This window comes from Pseudopodoces humilis, chromosome 1, assembly GCF_049639895.1.
Source record: "Pseudopodoces humilis isolate 2021_Gansu_Grassland_sample_001 chromosome 1, ASM4963989v1, whole genome shotgun sequence".
Classification (NCBI taxonomy): Eukaryota; Metazoa; Chordata; class Aves; order Passeriformes; family Paridae; genus Pseudopodoces; species Pseudopodoces humilis.
The window spans coordinates 119094915-119120057 of record NC_142200.1 but is presented as its reverse complement, the minus strand read 5'-3'; the positions used below and the strand labels follow the sequence as shown (position 1 = coordinate 119120057).

Here is a 25143-nt window from a genome sequence, read left to right as displayed (position 1 = left end):
CATGGTCAGAGAAACAAGTTCCATGAACACACGTGTCAAACTGATTCTGTTTTAAATTCACCTCAAAATGGAATGTCTCAAATCATGAAAGGGTCTAAACATAAACATTATTTAATGTTAAATACACACTAAATTTTTATTAAGCATTACACTAGAACTACTTTGGTATAAAAATACTTTATTTTAAAGCTATGAAAGTTATAAATATATGTAGTTAAACTTTCTACTCACAGAATGTTTGCTATTTTAACATTAGTGATTTGTTTCTCCTAACGAATCTGAATTTTATTCGAAATGTTTACAAGACATTATTACTGTAATTTAAAAAACCCATCATTACAGGGAGCTGTACTAATTGTGATGTTTTATCAGTATTCATTTAACCTCTAGATTTTTAATGAAGGCAGCAAAAACAACTATTTTCTGATGATACAGAATTTCTTATTTCTTGAAGCGTTTCTGTGGTTGACCACTTCTTCATTAGTTACCTGCAGCATGGCACCTTCCTGCCAAAGAAAAAAAAAGTGTATCTGAAGATGTTTATCACATATGTCTAAACCAAATTACCAATAGGGGAACTTCAGCCATTTTAAAAAAAAAAAGTATAAGCAGTTCACTGGTGTGTCTAACACAAAAGGAACAGGACTTTTTTTAGCTGAGTCCACGTTCTTCAATGGGTAGCCTTTTAGAGGCAATGAACTTTGAAATTAAGGCATTTTTGGTTGCCTTTTTTTTTTTGATAGGTTTTGTTGATTTTTATTTAAAAACCAAATCTAGTAAATAAAGTATGCCACCCTTACTCTGAATAACTCATTCATTACTTGATAAATTTCCATCAATTTGAGGTGCAAATATTCAATGCAGTGAGAGTAAGGCTGACTAAATTTGGCACTAAGGTTTGTTAGCTGCAAGAACTATAAAAAATGGTGGAAACCTCAACATTCTAGCCAAATTCCAATTTACATATATACATTGTACGCTTATGAAATACCACCTGCAGTTTCATTTGAAGGTTTCACTTCCCCTCCTAAAGAACTGCTTATGCAGTTGTTAAAAGAATGGACGACACATTCCTTCACAGAGGCAGATGTATTCTGTGGTGCAATTTTTCCTTACACGTAAACAGTCTACAGTTACTTGGGAACCTTCAGGATGAAATGTGTTATATAGAATAGATTACAGCAGACAAGACACATAACAACATAGTTCATTTTCAACAGCACAGAACTACCTTCATTGCATTACCTTGCAACCACCATAATGCATAGACTCCCAAGAAAAAAGAAAATGTTGCAGGATGCAAAAATAAAGTTGTATGATTTAATTAACTTGTGACCTACCATTTAACTACCAACACCAGGGATGGAACCCTTGCAAAGCTTTACTAATGGACACTTGCAGGTCTCATTTGTTCAACTGTAGCAGTGTACAGTGGCAGCAGTCTATGCTTGTCCAGGATTCATATCATAGCTAGATTCCAGTAGGAAAAAAATATGTTAAGTAGCTGAAATTAACATTTTTTTTTGTAAAAAATTTAATAATACAAGAAAACAGGATTCACAAGTTTCTTTTCAATTTGTAATTGTTAACTCAAATCATTGCTATGTTAAACTACATAACGATAATCACTATACTGAAAGAATACTGTCATACATTATTAGTTTCTTGGTTTTGAAACATTAAGAAAGGAAAAGTAAATAAGATCTTACCTAAAGAAGTTTAACTGAAGCTTAGAACTATTTTGCTCTACACCCTCAGCCTTCGTTGCCATCCTTATAAACAATCTACCGTAGTTAAAGCTTTGCAGAGATACAGCACAGCTTTTTAAGACTGGCTGAACTTTTAGTGACGTTTTCAAGAGTTCTCTTGTACTAGACCTGCGTCCCTGGAAGAGTACCTTGCTGGGGGTTTTTCCTTTCCTTGCCATTGAAGAAGCAGCATCTAAAAAATCTAAAAAGGTGTTTCTCCTTGCAGAGATACCCCTTAAGTTACCTAGATATTTTAAACCTGGTAATTTACAGACAACATACTTTTTCTCACCAGCATTAAATTTTACACGTACAACAATAGCTTTGTATTATGTGGGACCTTATACTACCCACTCCTTGCCTTATTTTACAGTATTAAAAAAAAAATCTAAAATTACACAATATTTCCTTTAGAATTATTTTATTAAAATCATAAATGTACAACAGCTTCTTAACTCTACACACGCACTTAAATTTTTAAAAGGAAAACGTTATGTCTTATTACACCATGATCCTGGCTAAAAGCTTTTCAAAACTTTGAGAAAAATCTTAAAAAAGGTTTCACATGTCACCTGAAACTTACAAATTTAACATTATCAAAGGAATGCTTCTACACTTACAAAGACCACTAGAAAGAAACAACAATTAAAAAGCTAAGAAACTGTCTCAAAGGCATTTTTACAATCCTTCCTCCACAGTAAGGTAATGTTATTAAATAATCCAAATCCATTCACAAAATGGCTCTCTGCATCTGCTCTGGTGTCTTCTGCCATACCACTGCATATTTATGCATGACTGAGATAAGTGTTTCCTTAACATTGTTATTTCGATAACCTGAAGCTGTTCTGTTACCTCTGGGCTCTCATCCTCTCCTATTTATACAGTGAAGCCTGTTTCAACAGAAGTAAAGAGTAAAAAAATAGGTTATGAAATTATTCATCTAACCATTTTTTAAAGGAAAGATAATATCCTAAAAAGCTTTTAACTCCTGCAGCTACTCTCAAGAATCACTGCAATTATAACACTTAAAAACATACTTACCCATGGCATGCTTGAGGAAACTCAGTAACGGCTCCTCCCTCCATATCCACCACTTCCTCCACTGCCCCCTGGACCATAGTTTCCTGCAGTTGCAGAACAAGAAAAAGAATGGTCCCATCAGTACATTTTTCAATCCAGGAGTTCTGACTGAAACAATCAATCAAAGCGACTGAATAAAGAGTAACATCTGCTTTACTTCCAGTGACAGCATATAACAACAAAGACTTCTACCATTTCACTGTCTTCCTCTAAAGAACCTCCAAGGACTGCCACAGGAAGAACAACATGATGAAATCTTAGAAGATTCCACAGTGCCACATGTAATTTGATGCACTGTGCTGTCTTAAGCCTGTGAGGGCTGAATTTGCTTGCCAGTTAAACCACAGAAGAAAGGGCTTCATGTTTCTGTTTCCATTCCACAAACCTAGCATTTCACATTAAGTAACATTTAGACAACAAAAAGCAGGAGTGTCAGAAAAGAAGACACAGGAGGAGGATAAAAAGAAATCACAACAAACATGCTGGAAATTAAGTAACTAGACTCTCCACAAATAACGTGAGCTGACAGCAAACAACATGGAATAGAATCCTTTAACTCAAAACTGTGAAACACTATGGGCAAAGTTAGTACATTTTATCTGTTTCAAAATAATAATTTTCCCTGAGACAAGCTTTACAATCTCAAGATGAGACACTGAACCCAACTTGCAGAAAGAACACGGACACTGCAGTCCATCTATTGCAGAAGTTACCAAATTTCTACATATCCATCTTAGAATCATAGAGACTGACCTGGGTTGGAAGGGACCTTTCAAGGTCATCTCGTTCCAACCCCTCTGCCATGGGCAGGGTTATCTGTCACTAGACCAGGATACTCTTAAGCCCCATCTAACCCCACCATGAACACTACCAGCAATGGGGCACTCACACCACCTCTGAGCAACCTGTTCCACTGCCTCATCACCCTCACAGTCCTTTTTTTCCTGATACCTAATCTCAGCCTATCTATTTTTTTAGTTCTAAACAGTTACCCCCCCTACGTCTTATCTTCTATTTCCCCTGAAGTCCTAGAAGTCCACCCACTCCAGCTGCAAGGAAACATACACAACATGAACAATACCTCCACCATATGGTCCCCCCATGTTCCGGCTGCCACCAAAATTTCCACTCTTCATCGGACCATAATTTGAAGGTTGTTGGTTGTAGTTGCCAAAATCATTATAGTTTCCACTTCCGTAATTGCCTGTATTATCAACGTGAAAGTGTAGAAATACCTAGGTGAACTAAAATCGATACAACACTCCCAAGACACCCCATTATAAAAATTCTAAATTAAGTAAAAAAATCACACATATATTCCAGCAGTGCGTGCACCAAACAATGTTTTCATTCTATTTCGTACTACTTGAAAAACAACAGCTTCCTTACACAACACTTACAAACACCCCTCCCTCCCCCCAACCTCAAATGACTAGCAGTGATTTGTAACTGAAATGCTTGAATGTTTGAAGCCTAAATGTTACCTCCTCCATAGTTGTCATAACCACCTCCATAGCCTCCACCCTGGTTGCCATATCCAGGTCCTCCTCCACCATAGCCTCCTCTTCCTCCACCATAACCAGGACTGCCACCGAAGTTGCCACCTGTGAGAACATAATCCTTTTAAATTAACTTTTCAATACAGAATGCTTTCAATTTATACACGAAGGGTATTTCTGTTTAGAAGAACAAAGAGAAAGTAGTTTTGTAAAGGAATTTCTATGAGCAGTATTTTTTAAAGCACATACCAACTCCCACCCTAACTGAACTATGACCAAATCCCACCAGACTGCCTAAAGACCCCAACTAAAAGGTTTAATTAAATCTTCATTTTCCAGGAAATTTAAGACTCATTCCTGTCCTAAAGGAAAGAAGGGCTGTCCAAGAAATAACCATACAATTTGCCATATGGAAATCTGACATAAGCCAACAAACATGTACACTTCTTAGAGCAAAAAAAAAGGCTCAGGTAATTCAGATAAACTTTATACATACAGATATAAGTATGGAAGTGTTTCTTAGTGAGAGAAAAATCACCACCGAAACAGCAAACTAACCTCCAGGTCCTCCACCGTATCCGTTATATCCATCACCAAATCCACGGCCACTTCCATATCCATCTATCGAGAGAAAAAACCCCAAAGGACTTCAATTTACCTGTAGTGAACTAGTTGAATTCTCAAACCCTTATGACCTTTTAAGAACTAAATCTCAAATTACCAATTAAGAACCAATCATTGCTCTACATTTTTCCTTTTCTTGCATTTATAAGTACCCAGTTTTAAAAGGTCAGGCAAGCACTGCATAGAATCAGAGGAATCTCTGGCCTATTTAGCAAGTAATTAAGTTTAGGTTACTTTTGGCTTTCAATAGAAGCTTAAAAAAAAAAAAAAACACCAAACAAATAACTCAAAAAACACAACCAAAACAAAACAAAAAAATCAGAATACAACTCCACTTGCAAGTTACTTTTCCCAAAAATTCTCTTCACTGCTATAGCTGTGTTTAAGTTAAACAGCGCCACAGCATCCGAAGTTATCCAGAACCAGAAAGACAGCATTAATAAGGTAAAATATGTAAATGTTACAAACATGCCTGTCTTACCGGCTCCCCCTCTGAAATTGCTGCCAGGTCCTGGACCAAAGTTGCCACCGCCTCCACGAGCATCACCAAAACCGAAGTTCCCTGCATCAGTTTAACGTTTATAATTAGTGAGATTGTTGAAAGTGAACAGAAAAATCAACCACAAACCATTAACCATTACTTGTACATACCTCCTCTCCCACTCCTAGAATTTTGAACTTCCTGCATTTCCTGTCTAGAGAGAGCTTTCCTTACTTCTGCATTATGGCCATTGATGGTGTGATACTTCTGCACTGTAACCGTATCAAATAAAAGGCTATCAGCATTTAACTGTCAACAAGTCAGAGTTTAGACTTCCAATACAAACACATTCTGAACCATATAAAGAACACAAAATAACATGTTTTTTAAACAAGATTGACCGTACTTATTTGAAATACATGTTCCCCCACAATATAGCAACCTGTGATGTAGTAAATAAACAGGCACATAACTAATCCCATTACCTGCAAGTTTAGCTTTACACTAATCGATGCTGCAAGAATTAATACTATCCAAGGAAATAGTGAAATTACTTACATACAATTTTATCCACAGGATCATGGTCATCAAATGTAACAAATCCAAACCCTCTCTTTTTACCAGACTGTCTGTCAGTAATGATTTCAATAGTATCAATTTTTCCATATTCCTCGAAGTAGTCACGAAGGTGGTGCTCCTCAGTGTCCTCTTTAATACCACCAACAAATAATTTTTTCACAGTAACATGAGCACCAGGTTTTCCAGACTCCTATTAAAAGAACTTTTTAAATTAGCACAAAGAAAAACATTTTCACAAAGCACTAGTATTACCAGTATTTCCCAATAGAATTCAGATAAACTAGGATTCTTCAAGCACTAAGGTACAGCCCTTTTAAGAGGCATGACCTTGCAAGCTTATTTAGGGGGCCTTCTGAGAGGAAAGTAACACAGCATTACTTGGAGATTTTTCCTCCCCCTTTATGCCAAAGCCCTATAAAAGCTCTGAAAAACTATACAGCTCAACTGTTTGAAAAGAACTGCAAGTATTTAATGACTTAAGTTAGAGCATGATTTTTATAATTATTTAAATGAAGATGCATCAGCTTCTTCTGCCCAATTCCTCAACAGCAGTGAACCCACATTGCACTTTTATCAAGGTCCTTCAAGCTCAGCAAATTCACAACTATGCATTTTAACCCCATTAAACAGTATACAGACACACTGCTGTAATTACCTTTTTCCATATGCTAACCAAACCTTTCCATTCTGCAGAGAATGGAAAGAAAACTGGGATAGCTACACAGGGGGGCACCAGCGATCACAATTTCCATTTCCTCATACCTTTGGGACATTCAATTCAAGTTCATCAGTCCAAATGTATTAAAACCTCAGTCCAAGCTTCATCTGGCAAACCCTCCCAGAGCTTCTGTGTGGTGAACTTCACTTGTGGTGAACAGCACACTTGCTCTTCAAGTACCTCTGTGCCACAGTAACCTGGCTTACAGGTTCACCTTGTTCCTCTACACATACTCCTAATTTGTACCCTGAAGTGGAAATCAAGTATGTCTGGGGCTAAAACCAGCACAAGTCCACAGATGATTCTCTACATCACCACTGAAAAAGCTTCCTTGCTACATTCTCTGTTTTTATTTACCTTTTAGAAATACCTCAAGAAGATCTTGGAATAGTCAGAAAGACTGACAGGAGTTAATTAATTTGAGGCTTAGTAACTATTCCAGAGAAGAGTTACTTCAGAATTTGCATAATTACAGACATTCAACATGTTTTCTACAACACTGTTTTGAGATCCTGTGTGTCCCTTGCAGATATGATTCCACAGCCAGAGTAACATTCAATGTAATTCACAGTAAGAACAGATATTTATGTAAGAGGCCAAAAGTGTGGGAAATAGTGCCCCAACTATGGGCTTTTAACTAGGTAATTTAAACCAAGGTTATCTTAAACAAGAACAATGCCTTTCAGACCAGAACAGAAATTTTTCAAAGCAGGAGAAGCATCTGCTTTCAAAGCCATACTCACCTCTCTAGCCACAGCTCTCTTAGGCTCAACCACCCTTCCATCAATTGTGTGAGGTCTTGCAGCCATAGCTGCATCAACTTCAGCCATGGAAGAGAATGTTACAAAACCAAAACCCCTTGATCTTTTGCTTGCAGGATCCCTCATTACCTAAAACAAATAAACACATTTAAACCATATATAACTGTCTAATGTTAAGCTTTTTGCTAACAGCATCTGGAGTTAAGTGTGTAAGCTAAATTTACAGTTTCTTAGCTTTGATTTCGAAATGCAATTAAAGTACCAGGCTTTGCTGATTTAATATATGAATGACACTGTTTGGGATCAAAGAAATTGAAACCTCTGTTGTCCTCCAAACTCAGTTAACTCAGAAATGCTGCTAGATCAGGGAGATACATTTATATTTATGTTTGTTTTGGGGGGGGGGGGGGGGGGAAGTCACAGACATAATTTCTTTTAAACTTTATGAAGACCAGACTTTAAATCTGTGTTATGATTTACTACTCCTAAGACAATTCAGTGGAGAATTTCTCCCAGAGCCACTAACCCCGTCAGTATTTAAAAGACACACACTAACAGTGCGTACAAAAATGGTTTAGCTGTGTAAGCACTTCCTAATGCACTTCAGCCAATGATATTTCAAAGTTCAACTACTGAAATCAGTGGTTAGAGATAATCTGAGAGAATTCTACAGAAAACAGATTGTGAATTCTCCCTAACTCTATCAAGTTTGCAAGAGAAAAATGTATGCATTGCTACAACAGACTGAACTGTGTATAAACCAACCAACAGTAGCATTAAAATCTAACATTCCACCTTCTCTAAGCTATTAAAAAAAAAACCTCCCCATTTAAAATTCCTTCACATTCCATGCCATTGCTATGTATTAGTATGCTAAACTTACCACACAGTCTGTAAGCTTTCCCCATTGCTCATAGTAACTCCTCAAGCTTTCTTCTGTGGTTTCAAAGCTTAAGCCGCCAATAAACAGTTTGCGGAACTGCTCCTTTTCCCTCTGCCACAGAAAAAAGATTACATTAATATAATTTAAAACACTTCTTCTGCATTAGCAAATCAGACACCAAGCAAGATTTTCTTGAGATTTTCTAGGTCTCAAAGATGAGACCTAGCTCTTCTAAAGGTTCTATCCCTATTAAAGAAACTAAGCAATTTATGCAATTCTGCAGGTCCACTTTTACAGATTTTTTCTAGTCCTTATTCCCATCTCTCCCTCTAGATATCAAGAGCAAGGGACCACACTTGAAGACTTTCAGAATATTCTTCTCAAAGACCCATATGAGATGCTTTTTTAAAGAAAATGAAAATGAGAACTTTGGGATTTGTTCTTTGGGATTTGCTTTTATTGCAGAAAATATTAATTTATACTACCTGATTCCATCCCAGGTAACATTCATTTCTAAAAACCATTCTGGCTTAAACTGTTTTACATGAATACTACCATACTATTCATCAAATACATTGTAAGTAAAAAAAAAAATAATTCAGTACATCTAAATATGTTCTACAACAGGTTAACAATTCATATTCTCTCCATAATTACTAAAACAAATGAAATCAAATCATCTGTAGAATTAATCTGGGATCCCACACTGCTGGAATTAGCAACAAACCTATACACCCTCAACAGCAGTATTAAAATAATTCCATTTAAAGTAAAATTTGAATAATACATATTTGTATCCACTAACATAAATCACTGTTTCAGTAAGAATTTATTTCCTTGCACAGAAATTATCACTGCACTTGTTCAGCAGAAATCTCTTTTGCAATGACAAGCACATTTTAAAAAAGCCCAAACAAACCCGACAAAAAACAGGACTAGTAATAAGGAAATGCATTTACTCTTTTGTATTTAGTGGTAAACTAAAGTAGAAAGGACAACTTCAACTTTTACTCAAAATACTTGAATAACTTTTTATACTGAGCAGCCCTTTTAATTGCTGGGTTCTACATACAAAAGTATCACTAGTTCATACATGTGAAAATTTCATGCCAAACAATTGAAAAATGCATTAAAAAGTAGTCCCCTTCCACAAATTACTATTTTGGAATGCTGTTTTGAAAAGAACTCAAACCAAATCACTTCAGCTTTATACTGTCAACTAACTTTTAAATATCAAGAAAATCTGCTTGGATGCTTGGTTGTGTTTTCTTTAGTGTGGCGATTATTTTTTATGCAAATTAAACACTGCAGCAGTAGGTGTAATTGACAAGCACAGCATGATTAACTGTGCAATGGGCATTAACATAAATTTAAAAAGGAAACTAGAAAAACAATGAGGCTAAGAAAACAACAAAACACTTCAGTGCACATATGCTTTTAGAAGTATTAAGACAATCTGCATGTAGACCAACACGTTTTCTGAGATCGTCCAAGGCAGGCCTGCATCAAAATGCATATAATAGAAGACAACTGCTGCAGGCAGAAACAAACCAGCTTTTTTTTTTTTTTTCAAAATACACCTCCGTATTACCACCTTGACATACTGCAGGTCTGACACAGAAGTCAACTTTCTCCCCTCTCTCCTCCACATACTCTATTTGAGACTGATCAGTCCAAATTTCTCTTGAAAATACTTGGAACCTGCTGCTGAATCTGTTTTTTTTTTCTGCTAGGAACACAAAGACAGCTAGTAGTCTCCTCCTTGCAGAGACAGGCAAAATGAGACAAGTTTAAAAGCAGCAGACACATGTTTTAAAGCTATTTCCTTTCACCTTATTCCAAAGAAGTAACAAATGAAAGAAAACTGCATATTATACAAGTATTAAAAAAAAATCATACATTCATCATATGCCATACTCTAATTTATTAATTTTGACTAGGATAGCAAAGAAAAAAACTTAAGCAACTGGATATGTATTTTATTTTATACATTTTAAATACTGGAAAGAAAAAAATAATAAAACAAAAATCCTCCCTTTAGCTCTGCTGCTTTAGAATTATGGACCACTTGCTTAAAGTTTCATAGGTCTACAAAAGACACTTTCTCTATATAATCAGTTGCTATGCACTTAATAATGGACATTATTATAAAAATATTAGACTCAAAAAAATTTAGTGGGTAGGTAGGATTTTTCCAATGTTACATTTTCCCCCGAAAACAGCTAAAAACAGAACTCAAGGAAAAAATGGAATCTACCAGCTGTAACAACGATAAAAATATACTACACGTAACAGCCATTGAAGAGAATAGTAATGCATTTACAGATGCATTTAGGATCATGCCCTACCCCGAACAGCTAGTTACCACACGTCAGAACACAGCAATAACGAAATTCATTACCAGTTCTTTAATGAAAACTATTGTGCAAAAACAGTACACACATGCTGCTCCACTACCACGCAAACAAACTCTAGATGCGGAGAAGCTATTTGTCTTAAACGAGCCAGTTTCAAGAAACTCTGGCTAGCCTAACACTAACGTTCCACCAGAGACCAGAGAGTTCTGCCCATCTAAAGTATGTGCTGAAAATGTAAAATGTACAACAATAACTATCACCATGTCAGTACCTCTTAGAATCCTGAGATATAAAATACTCTTTTGGTAAAGACACAGTCACCTCATGCCTATGAAGGGCCACAATATAAAAGTTGGAAGTAACACTTCTTTCAAGATTTCCACAATAAGCAGTACTATTGTGGCAGAAACCAAAGGCCAGAGGAAACTTTTATAATTTCTGTAGGATCTTCATCCGCGTGTATTTCAAGCTTTCCTTCACATGCTTGAAGAAACTTAGAAGGACAAGAAAACGCATAACCCCTACTGAAAAATTGATCACCAGACCAAGGAAAGGTGTTTTACAGCAATAACCTGTGCACACAAAATCCACGCTGAATGCAGAATTAAGAATTCGGGTAACAAAAATGTTTACCGGAGACAAGCGAGGGGGATCCCTTAATTCCAAGGCTCTGCAACCCCTCAGCGGCTGCTCTCCCGCCGCCTGTGACGGCAGGGACGCAGCGGCCGCGCCGGCTCCGCCATGTGGCGGCAACGGGAACACCGGAGTCCCGAGCCGGGCGGGGAAAATGGCGCCCGCGAGCAGCCGCCGCCTCCAGGGTGAGCGCTGCAAATTGCTTCTACAATTCTACGAACACACGGTATTATGTCCTTTCCCGCGCTCCTTCTCGCCCCCGTGGATACCAGACGTCTACAGGTGGACCCCACCCTGCCCGCTCTGCCGGAGCCATCCCCACTGCCCCTCGCAGCCGCGAGTCTGGGCCAGGCCGCCATTTTACCCCTCCCCTTCGCCACCGCCATTACCCGTAGCGCCGCCTCGGCCGCTCCGCGTCTCGCGGGGCCAAGACGGCCCCTGGCCCGCGGAGCTCCAACTCCCCCTCCTCCTCCGACACCTCAGCAGCAGCGCAGCTAATAGCCATGGCCATGGGCTCAAGAACGCGCTGTCCGCCATGCGCGGTTACCGCAGCTTCCGCCACCTCGCCCGGCTGAGCGCCAGCGCCAGCCGCCGCTTCCAGAACCTTCCTCTGCGCAAAGGCATCCAGCATCCGCCCCGCGTTGCGACCCGGCAGCAGCGCCCGGACTTGCGCGGACGACTCAAGCTTGCTTGTAATTCCCAGCCCCGAAAAAATTCACTTCGTCTGCACAAGCAATCGCGTCTCCCTCCTTAAAAGCAAACTCTAAATCCTCCCATTCCACGTACCATGTTCTTCATGGTTTACGTATTCCTGCTCGAGAGTACCGTACAACCGGTCGGTAATGGCTGCCTGCGCTGTTACGTAATTTGAAATTCAGCTTCGCGTAGTGTTAGCGCCCTCCTACTCCAGCCCGGACTCGCTTCCGAGGTTTAATTAAAAAAAAAAAAAAAAAAAAAAAAAAAAAAAGGAAAAATAGAGAAAAAACCAAACGGGTCTGGAGCTTAAATATCTCCAAAGGGGCTGCAGTTCTGAATAACGCCCCTACATGTATTTATCATGTAATGAAAAGTCATGGACTCCGTTAGTAATGGCCGTCTCCGAAATGAGCCGAGGGAGATGTCCTCGTAGAGCTTATCCGCCTCGACACCCGCCGGAAAAAGCCGAACCAGGAATGGAAGCCCATTCGGCTCGCTTCGGTAATTTCCGGAATCTGCCGCAGCACGCGAAAATTGCGCTCGGCTCCAGCTCGGCAATTTCCGGACAGAAAGACGCAGCAAGTCATCGACTACTTCAGCCAGCTCGGCAGTTTCCGACAACCGACAGGCTCGCGAGACGTGCCCGAGCGCAGCCGAAGCGGCCTCGAACGCAGCTGGCACCGTGTCAGTTTGTTTTTTCCGGAAATTGACAAAAGGCCCCGAAGGCTAAAACCTCGGCGTTCGTATCAGTCGGGGGGGGGGGCGCTCATCGGCCCCCGAAACCTCGCCCTGGCCCTCTTCCCCCTCCGCCCGGGCAGAAGGAAGTAAGAACTACACAGATTTTGACACAAGCACGACACATTGCGGGGCCCCGGCGGAGGGAGGCGGACTTCGCCGCAGCCCGCTCCGCTCTATCCCGCACCGTCGGCATCGGGCGCGCCGCCCGCTCCGCCGCTCTGTTCTCCTCCCCTCCTTCATCCCCTCCCTCCCTCCCTTCTTTTTTCTCTCTCCGGCGGCCCTGCACGCACCGCGACAAAGGGTGAGTGCTGCCGCCCCGCGAGCCAGAGAAATGGCGCTGGAGCGGCTCCTTTTTTCCCGCCCCCTCCGCTCCCTCTTCCTTCCAGCTTCACCGCGGATCCACCCGCGGATCTCCCGCCCGCAGTGAAGCCTCCCCAGCGGACTCCCTCGACCCCTTTTCCCACTTATGAATGAGTTTTCGGGCCCCAGAGCTCTGCTGGTTTCCGAGCCCGCTTCCCTCCCCCCGCCCCTCGTTCACGCCCGGGCCTCCCCGCCGCAACGCGGGAAATGGCCGCAGCTCCAATGGGGGTCCCTCCAAGCGAGCTTCAAACCTACCCCAGCGCTCCTCGCCCGCCCTGCCCGCGCCCTGCGCCCGCCCGGCCCCACCGACCGAGGGCCTCGCTCCGCGGCGGCGGGCAGCATCGGCCCGGCGCGCATTTGCAGCGGCGGCCATGATGGCGGCCGCGGCTCCCGGGGTCCGCCAAACCCGTCCGCTCCCCCAGACTTACCCAGTCGCTTTCCCTGTCGCCGCGAGGCATCTTCCTTCTTTTGGACGCCTGGCGCGGTCCTGCGCTCGCCCCGCGTTGGAGAGACGTCTTGGCCCCCCTCCTGTGCCGGCGGCGACGACGGTCGGAGGTTGTAGCGGCCCGCGCGTGGGCGGCGGCGGCGTCGTGCGCTCTGCCCCGTCACAGCCGCCGGCGCGCAGTGCTCGCCCAGCCCAGCCCAGCCCCACCAGCCACCGCCGCGCCGCTCCCCGCCCTCCGCCTCCCGCCCTCCCTCTCTCTCTCTCTCTCTCCCTCTCTCCCTCTCTCTCCCTCCCTGCCCCCACCCCCCGCCTCAGCCCCCCGCGGATGTCGCTGTTGCTGCCGCCGCCGCCGCTCAGTGCGCGCAGGGCGGGAGCCAGGAGGAGACGGGAGACCCAAGCGGCTGGGCACCATTGAAGTCTGTATCCTTCTCTCTCTCTCTCTCCCTCTTTTCTCTCGCTGCAGCTGCCTCCTTTCACCCCACTCGCCCTCGAGTCCCCTTCCCTGACTCCCCTTTCCTCTGCGGCTTGCTGCGGGCCGCCGCGGGGAGATGCGGTGCGCAGCCCGCCCACCTCCCCCCACCCCCGCTTCCTTGGCGGTGGGGGGTGGCGGGCGAAGCGGGGCTGTCGGGGGGTCGGGGCTGTCGGGGGATCGGGGTCTCGGCAGCCGCACGGGAAGGGAGGGAGGCCCCCGGACCCGCGGTGGCTGTCGCCCCTGGGCAGGAGAGCAGCGCCGGGGGCGGGGGCAGCGACACCCGCGCGGTAGACAAAGCCGGCCCGCTGGCGGTTCCTGCGTGGGCCCGGCCCGGGGGAAACGTGAAGGGACGGAGGGAAGACGGCGTGGAAGGGGCCCTGTCAACGGCGGCGGAAGCGTCCCGGGGCCTGCGTCCCCGTTACCTCGCCCGGGGCGGCCCCGCCGGCCTCATGTGCGCCCGCCGCAGGCCCGAGGCGCAGCCACCTCTAGCAGGCCTCCGCAGGGCTGCCTCTGTTTTCTGGTGGGGTGATTGTTACTGGGTTTTGGGTTTGTTTTTTGGGGTTTTTTTTTTACCCCTTTCTGCTACCTCTCAAGCGGGGACACACAAGGCAAGACCTCCGGCACTGGCGCCCTGGCCCCGGCCCTTCTCCCATGTCGCCTACCCCACCGCCCATGGGACTGCCAAAATCCACCTCCCGTGTCAGGGGAGGATTGGGCGGGATTGCTGAGTCCGGGAGGCTTTCTGGTCTTAAAGGACTTTTCTGCCTTACCCAGGCATATGGGGAATTCTAGCAGTTCTATAGCTTTCTGCGGGGCGGGGACAATACATGCCTATGGAGCTGGTCGGTATGAGAAATGATACGGAAAAGGGGATGGATTGTGTTCAACGTAATTTGCATAAGTTGAATATGTAGTATGTACATCTTAGCTGAGTTAATATCGTTGTAGGACCTTAACTCTTGCAACCTTGAGAATGAGAAGGCAACGTTATAGTTGCATTAAGATAAATATTTCCTGTTTATAAGAATTCGCTGTAATGTAAGAATTATGGGTGATTCATTACACCACGAATATGTATCTGTTCCCCATCAGATTTGCAGTTAATATACATTAGGTATATCTTCAACTGCTAGAATCTGAACTCTTGTTCTATTTGGTTTAAGGAAATAAGCATCCCTGATGGTCCTCCCCCTTTTCCCTAGAAACATGACTATGCTTTTGAAGGCCTTGGGAAAAATCTTTTTTCAACCCTGTATATCACCTTGTCAGTATAATTTATCCTGGCTAGCCTAATGGTGCATTACTGGGTTATGCCGGACAAAGTAGTAACCTACTTTTTGTTCTGGATTTAATCCATGTAAGAAATGTTGTATGCAGTGAATACATGGGGGTTGGAACAAGGACCATGCTTGTCTTGGGATGCCTTTCTTTGAGTAATGCAAACTTCCTTTTAATTGTCATGCATTTTTCTAGTAAAAGCTCTGCAAGTCTGCAATAAAAATGGCCTCCAATAAAACTACATTGGTAAGTTCATGCACACCTAAAGTATATAAGGATTTAATCAACATATTTTTCTTCAAACTTATAACTTGGCATCTCCATTTAAAAGATACATCCACATCTCCCCTCCCCAGCATTATTCTGACCAAAAATTCAGATCCAGAAAGTAAGGCTACTAGAAAGGACATTGTCTTTGGTTTTAATAAATCTGCCATTTCTAAAGAGAAACTTGTTGGGAAAAAAATGTGAAAGGACTCTGCACTATATCATCTATCCTTCAATAGAAAACACTAAGGATTTTTTTAGCCTCCTTTCAGCATACCATGTAATTCATCATACATGTAAAAAATAAAGTCCAAATCATGTATTCATTTAATTTCTCCCAGTGTATTTGGAGAAAACTATTTGCCTGACAAAAGGCAGTCTTTAGAGATGAAAAGTAACATTATTGAGAAATGATGTGGCATAATTAAGATGCCTTTTGAAATGATTTTTAACAAATAACAGTTTCTTTGAATTTCATAGGAGCAGAGATTATCAGATGTCAACCCCTCCTGGACCATTTTAATGATGCATTCATGGATCTCAAGTCCTCTAAAGCTTTGCTTGACATTAAAATATGGACTCCTAAGGGCAGTTGGTTGCTGGTTACAATTCAACTAATCATGATAAATAGTTTCATGAAAGACAGACCTATAGAAGTATAATGTGAGATATATCTGAGGTTGGGATGGGGAAGTAAGCCAAAAATATATGTGCACAATTCCAAACTTCAGTAGTAGAACAGCTGGTTTATAATACACTCAAAAGGCCTGTTCTTAAATTTACAGAAGTGCTCAAGCTCAATATATTCAAAATTTGTATTAGCTCCTGCCTTAGAAGTGCAATGGAGTGCTTCCTCTGTGCTGTTTTAAAGTATTTCACCAAGATGAATGTCTAAACTTTCTGTTAGTAATTGATTGTCCACTTATCCCTAATTTGAAGAAGAGGAGTTAGCCAGCCTGGGGAGGGGTGCTTTGTGGAGAGGAAAAAAATTTACGAATGCAGTATTTTTAATCTTTTGATGTTGTTTAGAATTCTGCTGCACAGGTCAGGAAAATCAGTTATGGTTCCCATGGGAACCATAACTCATCCTGCTTCATTATATATTTGCATGCAAAACCTAAATGTATTAAGGGATAGGGTAGCTCTAGAGCTGTAATTCCAATTTTCTTACACATGTACGTTAAAATTCTACATCACGGTGTCACATCAGTGTTTTAACCTTGCCCCTCAAAGAAAGAATGATTATCCATAGATCTGCATCTGTCATATGACTTCCGAATGCAGAAAGAGAAATGAGCTATACATGAGCCTTCAATGGTCAGATGCCCAAGTTACAGCTTACAACATGCAACCCTAGAGAAGAGAGCTTCAGGGGATCAAGTGGACATTCAGTGTGCTTTAAGTTCAGTCAGGTGTCACAATTCACTTGTGGGCTGAGATTTGCATGGCCTTGTATTATCCCAGAATGTACAGGTTTTTAACATGTTCAGTATTTCTGCAGGCTCTGCAATCAACTGTTATTTTAATAGGCTCAAGAGTTTGAAGAGCAGTGCTGATGCACAAGACCCAATAGATCTCTAATATTTAAAACATAAGCATCATATTATTTATTTTGCTGTTTCATACTGCACTTCAAGAAAAAAAATACAGACCCCCCCCCATGACATTCATTTTCCTCTGTGGAAGATACTTAAGTCTTAGAAAGTAAAAAACCAAATTGTTGCTTTGATACAGAAATCCAAAACATTGATCTTTAAGTGACAAGAATTAGTGAAGCCGAAAAGAGTGCCAGAAAACAGTCTTCCATTGAATCAAAGAATTTTAGTCCAACGGAGAATACAGATGGAGATGTTCCCCACTTGTAGCCTGCTTGCCTCATCACCAGTAATTATAATGTTATTACTATGGTATAGTGAGTCTGTCTTTTTCTGTGTTGTCGTTTTTCCCTCTGCTACTTTTATTGTTTGTTTATTTTCCTCATATCTACCCCTTTCTATTTCACACTTCCATTTTTTGAAAGAAGCTGCCCTCATAGAAGCCTTGGACATCTTCATGTTGTATTTCCCTTCAATATCAGTCTTACATTCTTTTTCCTTTGGAGGCAAAAAAAGCCAATATGCTTAAGTTACCACTTTTCAGACATGAATGCTGTGGTCAAAATATACCTGGGATATGCAGGCACTTAAAATCTAATTGGAAATATGTGCTCTGTTCTCTCTTCCATGCTCTCGAATCAAAACAATTGCCATGTGAGATATATACAGAAACTTGCTGTTTAAATGAGAAATTAGGAACTTTTTCTCCTCTTTGTTGTTTGAACCTTCAATTTATGGGTTGCTAACCATAAAGAGTAAAGTATTTTGGGGAGGGGGGAAAATTAATTATGAAATATAAGGGATACAAAGACAGGGCTTTGGCAAGAGAATCATCTTCCAGTCTTCACTAAAAGAAGACAGTTTTTGTTCTGTCTAACATACTTTTTTTTTTACCTTTCACTCATCAATACAAAATTCTACTAAGTCTAAAAGTTTGAAAATTTCAAAATTACAGTATTGTCAAACTAACCCACATTAGAGAGGACTAGAGAATGACTATCAAGCCAATAGAGGTGCTTTGTGATTTTTGCTTGTCTGTGTTCTGTTGTAAAGGGAGTACTTTAGTGAGGAGTTAGTTCTGTCCACTTCGATTTAGGGTGCTGCATAATTCTATGTTTTAGGAGCTTAATACTTAGTTTATGGCTGCCATTTGAAAATTTCCTTATGAGGTGCAGTCCAAAATGGCAAGCAAACTGCTTTTGGTCTGCTAGTCCTCCAGGAATGTGATACAACATGATAGGTTTGTTCCAACTTTTTTAAGATTACAAACAAGGAAATTCTGAAATGTGTCCTTCTACTGCTATAATTGTGCCTTATTAAACTGGGAATGCCTTGAGGATGATGTGGATGTAATATTTGTTTTAAGAACTTAAAAGAATATTACCTGAACTATCAAATGTAAGTTTTAAAACACTTAAAAAGTTTTGTAAGTTAGCAAAATTCCATTTATGTGTTAAGTGCTGTACTTAAGTGTAGTCTTAAATTTATGCACCTCTGTGACATCTCTTTGTAAGTTACATGGGTGCATGGCTAAGATTGAGAAGGGACTGCAGTAATGGAATGCTCCTAGTATGTGTCCTGTTCAATAGTTGTGGATTATTGAGTATTTTGCTTATTGTAGCAGTACATCATAAACTTTGCTGCCATCAGTTTCTCCTTCTTTTTTTTTGGAAAAGGTAGAAACCGCCTTTTTTCAGTACCATCCCTTTTCTATTTTACGCATTTTCACAGTTCCCTTATTACTTCTCTTTACTTCTGCCTTGCCCTCAGCCTTTTCACAGGCATAGAGTTAACTTTTAGAAGCTTTCTGATGTTTTGAGCACGTAGCACTGAGAATTAAATTTTTAAGGGGAGTATAGTCACTGAGTATGTGGACAAAAAAATTGTCACCTTTTTAAAAACTGGTGTTGGGTATCTCATTAAGCAACTGAAAAAAACCCAAAAGATTAACATGTCTTGCTCAGGTTACCTGACCACATGCACTAACATGAAAGGAGTCTGAGCTTCTGGCTTTAGTGTTAATAAGCCAGTGAAGTAACTCTGTAAAGAAAAAAAAGAATAATGTCATTCTGAATTTCTTTTTTAGCACAAAATGGGAAAGAAACAGAATGGCAAAGGTAAAAAAGTTGAAGAGGCAGAGCCTGAAGAGTTTGTTGTGGAGAAGGTCCTGGACAGACGTGTTGTAAATGGAAAGGTGGAATACTACTTGAAGTGGAAAGGATTTACAGAGTAAGGTGTTCCCTTTTTTTCTTTTTCTGATAGAATTATAAACACCATTGATTTGAAAAAACAGTGCAAACAGGAGATTGGATGATGGGCATCCACTTTAAAGAACCTTGAGGGAAGGGTATCCATAAATGAATAGTCAAGTGGGACAGTCAAGTATGAAAATAAAATAGAAGATAATTTACTTCATTGTTGGCACTATATAAAATACTTGAGGACTTCTACCAAGTTCTTAATGATTGTTCTTTTACCGCTCTTGAGCTTGTGTCCAGAGCTATCAAGGTAAGATAGATTGACAGTTATTGTATATATAGCAGAATGAATGGTACTTCAGAGTAACAAATCATGCAGGAATGTAAACTGCAGGCAGCTCTGAAGCACAGAGTGTGCTTATTATTAATTTTCCTGAACTTTTCTCAAATTGACTGAATTTGCCTGTGGAATGGTTGCCTTCATTAAGCATACTTGAAAGGAATTTTTGAGTATCTTTCCCGGGACTTACATATGTGTGTGAAAACTTGACAGTAGACTTAAGAAGCTGATTGTTTAAGAAGGAACATAGTTGTATCTCCTTCCAGTGACACTTTGGCAGCTTGCTTTACCAGCTGAAAGAAGATTATGCACCTTGAATTTGTGCATAAATGGTTATGTATGCAGTGATATTGTTGCATACCTCCCAAAGGGAGTGCATTGCAACATTGTGCACTCTGGCACCTGAAATGTCTGTAATGATGTGTGCATAAACACAAAGCACAATGTATTTAGTATTTGAGGGTCTGATTTGAACTTGTAATAATACAGTATTGTAATGGAAAAGAATTTGTAGGTATCCTGCTGGTGTGGTAGTGCTGTGCCAGTATTTGCACATGAGATGCATTGTGGTTTTGGGAAATATTTGTGGACTTCTTAAAATTTTAGTTAGCAAAGTGCACACTCACTGAAATATATGCAGTGCCCAGCTCTGCCCACCTTTGTTCCCTCCTTCAATCAGTAAACTGAAGGAAGCAGATAGTTCTACATATAGCTGTGTTCAGTGCTTGGAGACAGCTTTTGAGTGTTTCTCATATATGAAAGCTTATGTGTATATATATGTATATATTAAGCTGTTTGTAATGACTGTTAGGTACACTCTGTTCTCTGTAAATACTAGTGCTTGTATCATATTGTTTTCATGGACAGTCTTTAGAGGAACCAGAGAAGTGAGTCAGTTTAAATGGGCAGGTAAGTTTTGGTAGGGTGCAGATTGCTTGTTTCAGCTCTCATACCCCACTGAGAATACAGGTGTTAATGGAGCTGCTTTTGTGTTACCTTCAGGTTAAGAACATTGTTTTTCAATACTAGTGGAGCATCCTTTCAATCATCAAATTGAATCATCAAATGCAGTACATGAAGGCTACTAAAAGTGGCAAGATAAATGTCCTTAGGGTTTAACAAAGCTACCTTAGAGAGACAAAAATTAAGTTGCTTATTTAAGGGGAGCCATGGGGCTAGTTTTACATTTTTCTTCTTTACCTAGTTTTACGTAAATGTGTGTATGTTTCAGTGCTGACAACACATGGGAACCTGAAGAGAACTTAGATTGTCCAGAGTTAATTGAAGCTTTTCTGAACTCTCAGAAAGCTGGCAAAGAAAAAACAGATGGTGCAAAAAGAAAATCTTTGTCAGATAGCGAATCTGATGATAGTAAATCAAAGAAAAAGCGTGATTCTGTAAGTATGTGTTCATGTGTTAAGCTTTTGTTTCCCTGCATCTCTCCCCTACCTTTCCATCCCCCAAAAATCATATTGTGATGTTGAGAATGAATACTGAACACTGATTTAAAACTGAAAAAAATTCATAGCATTTGGATCTGTGGTTTGAAAAGGGTATGCTTTCATTGTGGTTAATGAGACTGTCCAAATGGTTAGTAAAATATGACTGACTGGCGTGATGATTAAAAGTTCTTACATTGTCCCATAACACTTACTGAATAATTGAAAGTAAGACTGGTTAAGAGTTACTAATTAATGGTATTAAGTGATAGGTTTAGATTAGAGCAAAAGGTCCATGAATGGAACGAAGATGAAGTTCTGGTTTGCTGCCATATTTAGTGCATGATTTTGAATATGTGAGTGGCAAGATGGCAAAATGTGAAAACCAGTCAGTTACTTAAACTAGGACCAGACACGATGGTGGAGAAGGAGTAAAAGGGGTGAGTGAAAAAAGCTTAGCTGAGAGGTCTGGATTTCTCCTTCAGTTTAAATGAGTAAACAACTTGACCCATTTAGTGCTAATAAGTACAGAATAATGCACACGTAATAGTGTGTTCAATAGTTCACGTTTTCTTCCGTAAACTTTTGAACTAGCAGTTTGAAACTGCTAACACTGCCAATCATTTTCGTGGACTGAAGACAGCAGGCAGTTGGGCATGTGGTTACTGTCAAAAGGTTGGTAGGCATCAGAAAGAACAGTTCATGAATAAAAGAAAGAATATTTTGGTTTCTGTATAGAGTCAGTTGTTCGACTTCATCTGGTACAGCAGTGGCCACTATCTCTAGAAGGATATTTTGAACCTATAAAAGAGCTAATACAGGAAATAGTTGCAGTACTTTTTGTCACCATTGCGATGTCAGTGAGCCAAGAAGAGTTGAGGTGTTCCCCAAGGGTGCAGTTTCATTGTTGGTTTAGCCAACCCAAGTCTGTTGTTTTGCTGAAAAGGATGTGTTTTTTCCACTTCCAGGTGTGCATTTTTACTTTGCTGCTTTTGTTATTTTTACTAACCAGGCTTGTTTGTTTATATAGTGAAATTATTTTAGACCATTTGTTTCATCTGTTATGTTTTCAGAAATAAATGCTGGGAATATGGATATAAAAGCCTTTATTATTACCCTCCCTCTAAATGACTTGGCCTGGAGATAAAAAAATCCACGTCATCTTTAAACAATAATACGTAATTATAGATGTGATGGGTTTTTAAGGCTATATTTTTTTGTTCTGATACACACAGAGACACATACATGTATGTACAAAAGTTTCTGTATCTAGAACCAAAACAGAAGTTTGTCTTAAACTAGATAACCATCTTCTAACTTACTAGGTTGATAAACCAAGAGGGTTTGCAAGGGGTCTTGATCCTGAGAGGATAATTGGGGCTACGGATAGCAGTGGAGAGCTTATGTTCCTCATGAAATGGTAAGTCTTACATCCACAGTTCTTGTCCATAAAGGGAGGGCAGGCAGCTGCACTTAGGCTAAAGAGACAACTTCATTCCAGGAGTAAGACATAGAAGCTGGTGGTCTCCTTATTAACCTTGTATTCTTAGAAAAACAAGCCTGCTATCTTCAATTAGGACTTAATCCATCTTCATTCAAAACCAAAATGTATTTCATTTCTGTTGGTTCAGTTTTACTTTGAAAGGTAGTTTGTGATAAAATAGGGAGAAATTGGCATTTGTATGGAAAAACTGGATATTGGTAATATATTGGTAATAATTGCAGAGGGAATGGCAGGCAGAAATGCAGCTTTACGGGTTTCAGTAAGCAAAAGCCAGCTTCTGGATAGCCTGCTGTTTAACCAAGCATAGTGCCAGCTGTTCTGCATGCATCAAAGTGGAATTTGTAAGCAACTAGGGGAGAAAGCAGAGGTGGAGATAAAGAATAAACAATATGGAGAGGCTTGACATAATGGGCTAGTAAGAGAGGAGAGTGATGTGGGGAGTTTGTGTTGTTGGGAGGGTAGATGGGGACCAGCTTCATTAGCTACAGTGTTAGAGAAGGATTTCTTGCTTTGTGAACAAATGGGATAAAATTAGTGCTTCTTCCCCGTGTTGAGAAATCAAGAGATTGCATTGACATTTGCTGAGAGTCAGATTTCTTAAGGTGGTGGGATAAGGGCAGATTTTCAGACTGGAGTCAAAAGGAGTGATCTCCTCAGACATGATTTGTCGTGGGATATGCCTAGACTCCTGAAGATTAGTGCTGTGGGTGATTGTCTCCCTTCTGCCTTCTCAAATTCTCTAAATTTTATGTGAAATTTAGAAAAGTTTCAAAACAAAGATCACGAGTGTTTGAATTTCTGTAGTGATAATTGGCAAAATCAAACACAGAGGACTTTTTTTTTTTGTTCAGTTGCAGTTGATTAGTTTTTCATATTTGGTCTTAGGTAACAAACAGATACGAGTTTGTAGGCATAAAGCTGACTTTTAAAGGGAGCATACACTTTAAAATGGATTCTTAAGCATGTCAGACTGGCAAGCTTGCTTTGTTACCCCAAGACAGCATCAAGAATAACAGTATGAAATACAGGAAATTATTTGCATAAAGAGTAAATGTAATTTGCATGTAAGTACCAGCTCTTAAGATTGGTCCTGTTAAGTCTTTGAGGCCTTGATTAGTCTTTAAGAGACAAAATGAACCAAGTTTTCTAGCTGACATTCTTTTTGGAACTTAGGACTTATCAAGAGCTGCTAAATGTTTTGAAATATTGATTATTTCTTTTCCTAAATCCTGCTCTCTTCTACATCAGGAAAGATTCTGATGAGGCAGATCTGGTGCTGGCCAAAGAAGCTAATGTGAAGTGTCCTCAGATCGTAATCGCTTTTTATGAAGAACGGCTAACTTGGCATTCATGCCCAGAAGATGAAGCACAATAATTGTTTGCATTGCTTTTTTTATATATAAGAATATTAAAACCTGAAATTTGATTTATTAGCAATGTGAGAAGCATACATTCTGACAAGTTTCAAATTTGATATTTTTTTGAAGTAGTATGTTTTGCATCAACAGCAAGTAAATAAAAGCTTTCTGCAACTTGTTTCATTTATCACAAGAGAGCATTTGATACTACTACTTCCTCCATATTAGGTAAAAGGTTTTATAAAACATTGATGAACTTCCATAGTTATTACAGAATCATAATGAATGTCTAAACAAACTCACAGATGTTTTGTAGTCTTCTATACTATTGATGTGCATGTATCTTCTTTACCCAAACCTAGCCCTTTAAACCTGTAGGGTCATTCTTTTTAGTATTTGGGATCACTTGGTCTTAAGAAGACCAGGTGAAAACTAACTTTGTAGTAATTTGAATGTTATCAGACTGTATATTGTTTACTTTATTGTAAATACTGGTGAACAGTGGTCAATAAAATAGTTTTATATTCTTCCTTTATACTGATAGGCTGTGACTCTTTTGAAGCGGGGTATTTCTCAACTTTTGATATGTTAAACTCAATTTGTAATATATTTAACTGTAAGTTGTTTTCTTGGGGAGTAGGTTGATTACTAATATTACCCCACTGCTACTCTTATCACAATACTGGGCAAGTACCAGGCTTTGATTATTAGTTGGGGTTTTTTGTGAATACTGCCTGATACACGGGTTTTTTTCAGTCAGGAAGGGTCTGTAAAATTAATGTGCTTTGAATACTCCTATAAGTCACAGATGGCAACCACAAGACTAAGGTACAGCAGTTGGTCACAAGGCCAAGTAGCCTCTGCAGGCATAGTAGGAAATATTTTACATGTATTAGCAAAATTAGCCCTTGCTTTAATGTCAGGTCTTAATAGAAGCCTATACTGTACTCTAGAACTGGTTCAAATGGAATTATTCTTCAGGCCATCACCTGAAGAATACTTTAATAGCTCAGCTTTTAAAGTGGAATATTACTTAAGTCATATACTTGGAACAAAAGGCTTTCCTTCTGTTTCAGATGGAATTTTAAAA

At 40.3% G+C, this 25143-nt stretch overlaps 2 protein-coding genes across 10 annotated transcripts; one reads left to right on the top strand and one right to left on the bottom strand.

Moving 5' to 3' along the window:
- Positions 1–161: 161 nt before the first annotated feature.
- On the bottom strand, positions 162–13784 carry HNRNPA2B1 (heterogeneous nuclear ribonucleoprotein A2/B1). Of its 5 annotated transcripts, XR_001331188.2 has the most exons (12): positions 13586–13784; positions 8374–8484; positions 7473–7619; positions 5991–6201; positions 5603–5704; positions 5424–5513; positions 4886–4948; positions 4313–4432; positions 3910–4032; positions 2790–2872; positions 1341–1470; positions 162–506 (listed from the first exon to the last, which is right to left on the bottom strand). XR_001331188.2 is itself a non-coding variant. In XM_014248423.2 (11 exons), the coding sequence occupies exons 1-10, from the start codon at positions 13613–13615 to the stop codon at positions 2811–2813; spliced, it is 1059 nt and encodes a 352-aa protein (XP_014103898.1). In that variant the 5' UTR covers positions 13616–13784; the 3' UTR covers positions 162–506; positions 2790–2810. The 5 variants fall into 5 exon arrangements, 4 of the variants coding, with proteins under 4 accessions (XP_014103898.1, XP_014103897.1, XP_005518950.1 ...); XM_014248423.2 differs by lacking the exon at positions 1341–1470; XM_014248422.2 differs by lacking the exons at positions 162–506; positions 1341–1470 and adding an exon at positions 2153–2638.
- Positions 12961–24588, top strand: CBX3 (chromobox 3). 5 transcript variants are annotated; one of them, XM_005518890.3, is made up of 6 exons: positions 13869–14018; positions 15548–15598; positions 19301–19443; positions 20984–21149; positions 22517–22611; positions 23944–24588. In XM_005518890.3, the coding sequence occupies exons 2-6, from the start codon at positions 15575–15577 to the stop codon at positions 24068–24070; spliced, it is 555 nt and encodes a 184-aa protein (XP_005518947.1). In that variant the 5' UTR covers positions 13869–14018; positions 15548–15574; the 3' UTR covers positions 24071–24588. The 5 variants fall into 5 exon arrangements, with proteins under 5 accessions (XP_005518949.1, XP_005518947.1, XP_014103901.1 ...); XM_014248426.2 differs by lacking the exon at positions 15548–15598 and adding an exon at positions 17354–17503 and having other exon boundaries at positions 13876–14018; XM_088066275.1 differs by lacking the exon at positions 13869–14018 and adding an exon at positions 17354–17503 and having other exon boundaries at positions 15568–15598.
- The last annotated feature ends 555 nt before the right edge of the window (positions 24589–25143 follow it).